Below are 4,753 nucleotides of genomic sequence, written 5' to 3'. Positions count from 1 at the left end.
TTTTTTTTTTTTTTTTTTTTTTTTTTTTTGGATACTTACAGCAACTTCACCTTATTCTTGTTGCAACTATCAGCCATTTGGGTCATTTTGTTTAAAGAGTTTAACAGGTATATGTGTTTATTTTTATATTACTTTTTTATATAACTTGTTGCATAGCACTAAACGGTATTTACAATCTGGTTTTAAATTATGTTTTTTTTTTTTTTGTAGGTGTCTGGTGAGAGAATGAGTGCTGATGACTGTAACGGACGCTCATACGGACAAGGTTAGGTAACTCATTAATGTAAATAAAATATAAACACACCATGCAGTTATTTGCAAAACTCATCAACTCGCTTTTACAGCTTTTTGTTGCCAGTGTGCCATTTTCTTTATATGCGGCGATCAAATTCAAAATGACCTGGTAGAGTTTCTTTGTTTAAACATTCAGAATGTTTACTGCGCTCCATTGTAAATAAATTATGAGTTTTGCACATCATCGCATTCTGTTTTCATTCAGACTTTACACAATGTCTGAGCTTATCCAAATATACGTTGTTTAAGAAAACTGTTAGTGTGCTTTGCTTCGGTGCTTAATTTACCATGATTTTTGGTGTGTTTGTGTGWTTCAGGTAGTGGAGGAGAATCATCGGCAGAGCAGGACTTTTATGGCAGGTTGCAGGGCCCTTCGGCAAGAACTCCCAATAGTCAGCAGTCGTCACCGCACCGCTCCCTAAGTGGTTAGATTCAATTTTTTTTAAACTCACTGCATGTGTACATTACTTTATTAACCCCCCATATTGAAGAAATGTGTTTTCACCCATCCTACAAAGCAAACTCCATTAAGGTTGAGCTGTGCAGCGATGACGAGTCGTCAGGCGCTCCACAGCAGGACAACAAGGAGGCCGAGAGAGGCGAGGGTTCCAATGATGACAGAGGGGACCCCATGGAAGAAGGAGGCGCTGCACTTTCTGGCACCGCGAGAGACGGAGGGAGCATTTACAACGAGCTCGCCGCTCCCAACTCTGCCTCGCCGGGCCCCATCCGGCTGCCCAACGGGAAGCTTCAGTGCGAGGTGTGCGGCATGGTTTGCATCGGACCCAACGTGCTGATGGTCCACAAGCGGAGCCACACAGGTTGGAAATGGAGCCTGCAGAATCGGACTCAGCGCCCAGCAATGAAGCGTTCGCCCTAAAACTTCTGTCCGTCTTTTGTGATTGCAGGTGAGCGTCCTTTTCACTGTAACCAGTGCGGCGCCTCCTTCACCCAGAAGGGGAACCTGCTGCGCCACATCAAGCTGCATTCAGGAGAGAAGCCTTTTAAATGTCCCATTTGCAATTATGCGTGCCGCAGGAGAGACGCCCTCGCCGGCCATCTACGCACACACGCAGGTAAATTTACAAGCTCCCAGATATTTTGACGAAAACTTTAAACAGCTGATCTTTGAACATAATGACYATCAAGGGCTGCATCCATATGCAACAACCTTGATGGTCACACTTGTAATCTGGCTGACACTTGAAGGTAGGAGCCACAATCAGACCAAAGCTGATTGCTGTCTGAGCTTTAAGTGCAGTCTAACAGTACCTGATACATCAAACACAGTCAGTGAAGAGAGGGATCTGTGGAGATACTGAGCTTAATGGGTCCTTGTTACAAAACTGAACAAGACACCAGTAAAAAGTGGGGACTCGAAAAGAATGGTCTGTTTCTTCTTTTCTTTAAAGCTCAGAGGAAATACCATCATGAGAATTTTCTGAAACAAAAACAAAAAAAAAAAGAAAGAAAAAAAAGACAAACTATGACATTTAGGTTGTAATAACAGGAAATCCTGCAAGTGTGCTTTCAATTTTTGAGCCCACATATGCGAACAGCAGGTGTTCACGTACAGTCTTGAGGCAGTACGGTACAGCAGGTCTTAGGTGGATGCCTTCGGGTCGCAGAGGTTCATTTTCAGAGAAACGATCATCGCAAGCGGGACTTCAGCGAATTGACGTCAGTCCTTCCGACTGCTTACTTCACTGGAACGTTGCGGTGAAGGTTTAGGCGGGGTTCCATCACCTTTAGGCAACACAGATCGATTTCAGGAATCCAAGGGAAAATCCATGATCTCTAACCTATTTTTGAAAACATTTCTAAAAAAGGTTTTTAAAAAATCCCCTCCGATAAACAAATAAACAACATCAGTCGACAAGAATATGCTCTTTGTTCAGGCAAAATTATGCCTCACCTTTCAATCAGATAGAGTTAAGCAGAATTTTTAAAGAAGCACGTCTTATTTGTTTTGTTGATTTCAGTTTCTTCTCCGACGGTGGGAAAACCTTTCAAGTGCAGCTACTGTAACCGCAGCTACAAACAGAACAGCACACTGGAGGAGCATCTGGAGCGCTGCCATAGTTATCTGAAGACTCTGGACCCCCAGGCTGCCATCGACACACACACCGCGCAGGGTAACACATCCCACCAGCGTGAACCCTAGAAGTCCATGCATTAACATTTAAGTCATTAAAACACGGACAACTTTTCTGTGTGTGTGTAGGTGAAGAGTCGGTCAATATGGAGACAGCTACTAAACCCGTACTGCAGACGTCCAATGAGAAAATCCAGTTTGTGGATAGACTGCCTATTAGTATAACCAAACGCAAGAGGTCAACACCACAGAAGTTTTTGGGTGAGTTTTAATTCCGGTCGAAATGATGTTATTCAGCAATTCTTTTCAGCGGATCCGGATGCATTAAAGGTACTCACTGATGAGTCACGAAGGCTAATAAAATAAATTGGTGAGCTAAGAAACAAACTCCCATTTTTTCCCCCCTTATGTGAATGGACAAAGTACCCTCAAATTAAAAACTTGTAAGGAAAATTTGATGTGTCCAACTACCACGTGGTTTGGTTACCTATGAAAACAGCTGATTCCACCTTAGTTTGGCCACACAAACTACAGCCAGCTAATGTAAGCTCATGACTCAAGTGTCCACTTGGTGTTTGGCAGATCCAAACGAGTGCTTTGTTTACATTGAGTGCATACCTGAAGTAAACTCTTTCAAACTGCATCATCTGATATAGTTCAAAAACATTTTTCTTTTATAGTTTGGGATGAGTACCTTTAATGACCAAGTAGACATTTTATAACATTCTTTGGTTTTATTTTTAACTGAAATGATAATTAAGACTTTTTGAAGAGGGGTTTACGGACGTTTCAAACAGCTAATATCTTACCTGTTTTTGATAACTGTTTGAATAATCTCATTTTAAAGAAATGGAGTTTAAAAAGCTAACAGCCACCACCAAAATGGATAGTTGTTACACGTCTAAACTCAAAACTTTTATGTGAAAACTTGTTTATAAAATTTTACACCGCTGGCAACTTTGCATTACACTTGTTCTGCAAGAGGTTTTTAAAAAATCCTGCAGAAAGTGTCCTAGGTTGCACCAAAAGTGTCACAGTGGAACAACCACTACTTTGACCTAAATATCCATATTTAGCAGCAATGTCAATTGAAGTCACTCAAATGTCTGTTTACCACAGGTAAAATAACAGCTGTTTCCTCAAAACACTGCTTTAAAGGATCCAGACTATAGCTTTAAATGTTATTTTCTGTGACCTGTCCTCTTTGTAGGAGAAAAGCACATGCACCTTGATCCACCAGAAGCACCTTATGAACTGTCCTCGGGTTCTGAAAAAGACGGCGACCTCCTGAGCTCCCACTCCGCTGGCGAGTCAGCCGGGCTGGTTGCATCGCACCTCCACTACTCCAGGAGAAAAGCCGAGAACCACGAGTCGCTCGCGCTGTCCAGCTCCTTCGTGACGGAGCTCCGCACAGTCGTGGGCTCCATCAGCAGCAACATGACCCCTCAGGGCCCTCGGGCCCACGGCGGAGTCGGGCTGGCAGCGATGTCCCTCTGCCTGCCCGGACGGGAGGCGGGCGAAGGCCGCGACGACCAGCGCTCGGCGCACAGCCACGCCACCTCGCCCAACGGCTGCCCCGACTCCACGGACACAGAGAGCACAGCAGAAGAGCAGAGCACAAGGGCTACAGCCCCCACAAGTACCTCCAACAACAACCACCACCTCCACTACCTGACCCCCGCACTGCCCCGCAGCCATCCCACCTCCAGCCCCAGCCGAGCCAAAGACTTGGACGTAGACTGGGACCGAGGGGGTCCGGTACCCCCTGCTGTAGTAAAGAGGAGCTCGGGCTCGCCTCTTTCTACCAGGAACAGTTTTCAGGTGTTGGACAGGGCTGGCAGGCCCGCGCGCTCCTTCTACTGCCAGCACTGCTGCATCCTCTTTCTGGACCACGTCATGTTCACCATCCACATGGGCTGCCACGGCTTCCGCCAGCCGTTTGAGTGCAACATCTGCGGCCACCCCAGCCAGGACCGCTACGAGTTCTCGTCCCACATCAGCCGTGGAGAGCATCAGGTGGGCTGAGGACGGGAGAGACCGCGGCTGCCCGAGGAGAGGCGACTGTTGCTCTCGAAACCTGTTGGCTCATGTTCTGTTCTGCACCAGATTAGCTGCTTTAAATCCCTAATATAAATATTTAAAAAAAAGAATTGTAATTTTGCTGTGAAAACATAAACTGATGTGAGGAATTTTGTTTTTTTAGGTGCAGCAGGTAATGATTCGTGGAGTCAAATTAAATTTTATAACGAATTGCACTCCCATATCAAATTCTGTGGCAAACTAGGTGTTGTCCCGAAAGTGCCTTCTGTGGGGATTTCCTCTTTAGACACACACACACACACACACACACACACACACACACAC

The 4,753-nt window shown here is 45.3% G+C and overlaps 1 protein-coding gene across 3 annotated transcripts in view; it reads left to right on the top strand.

Moving 5' to 3' along the window:
* The window catches only part of ikzf4 (IKAROS family zinc finger 4), a 6,882-nt gene extending 2,243 nt beyond the window's left edge, over nucleotides 1–4,639 (top strand). For 2 of the 3 annotated variants that reach the window (XM_014018811.1, XM_014018803.1), the window contains 7 exons: nucleotides 211–265; nucleotides 612–719; nucleotides 813–1,115; nucleotides 1,203–1,370; nucleotides 2,277–2,429; nucleotides 2,519–2,650; nucleotides 3,600–4,639. In XM_014018811.1, coding sequence (XP_013874265.1) covers nucleotides 226–265; nucleotides 612–719; nucleotides 813–1,115; nucleotides 1,203–1,370; nucleotides 2,277–2,429; nucleotides 2,519–2,650; nucleotides 3,600–4,414 — 1,719 coding nt within the window. In that variant the 5' untranslated portion in view covers nucleotides 211–225 and the 3' untranslated portion in view covers nucleotides 4,415–4,639. Of the gene's footprint in view, nucleotides 1–18; nucleotides 108–210; nucleotides 266–611; nucleotides 720–812; nucleotides 1,116–1,202; nucleotides 1,371–2,276; nucleotides 2,430–2,518; nucleotides 2,651–3,599 lie in introns of those variants that run through there. The other variant, XM_014018821.1, reaches the window with a different exon arrangement.
* Nucleotides 4,640–4,753: the final 114 nt, after the last annotated feature.

Source organism: Austrofundulus limnaeus, unplaced genomic scaffold, assembly GCF_001266775.1.
Source record: "Austrofundulus limnaeus strain Quisiro unplaced genomic scaffold, Austrofundulus_limnaeus-1.0 Scaffold3, whole genome shotgun sequence".
Classification (NCBI taxonomy): Eukaryota; Metazoa; Chordata; class Actinopteri; order Cyprinodontiformes; family Rivulidae; genus Austrofundulus; species Austrofundulus limnaeus.
Note: the sequence above shows the minus strand (reverse complement) of the source record. Positions and strands in the feature narration are given on the sequence as shown.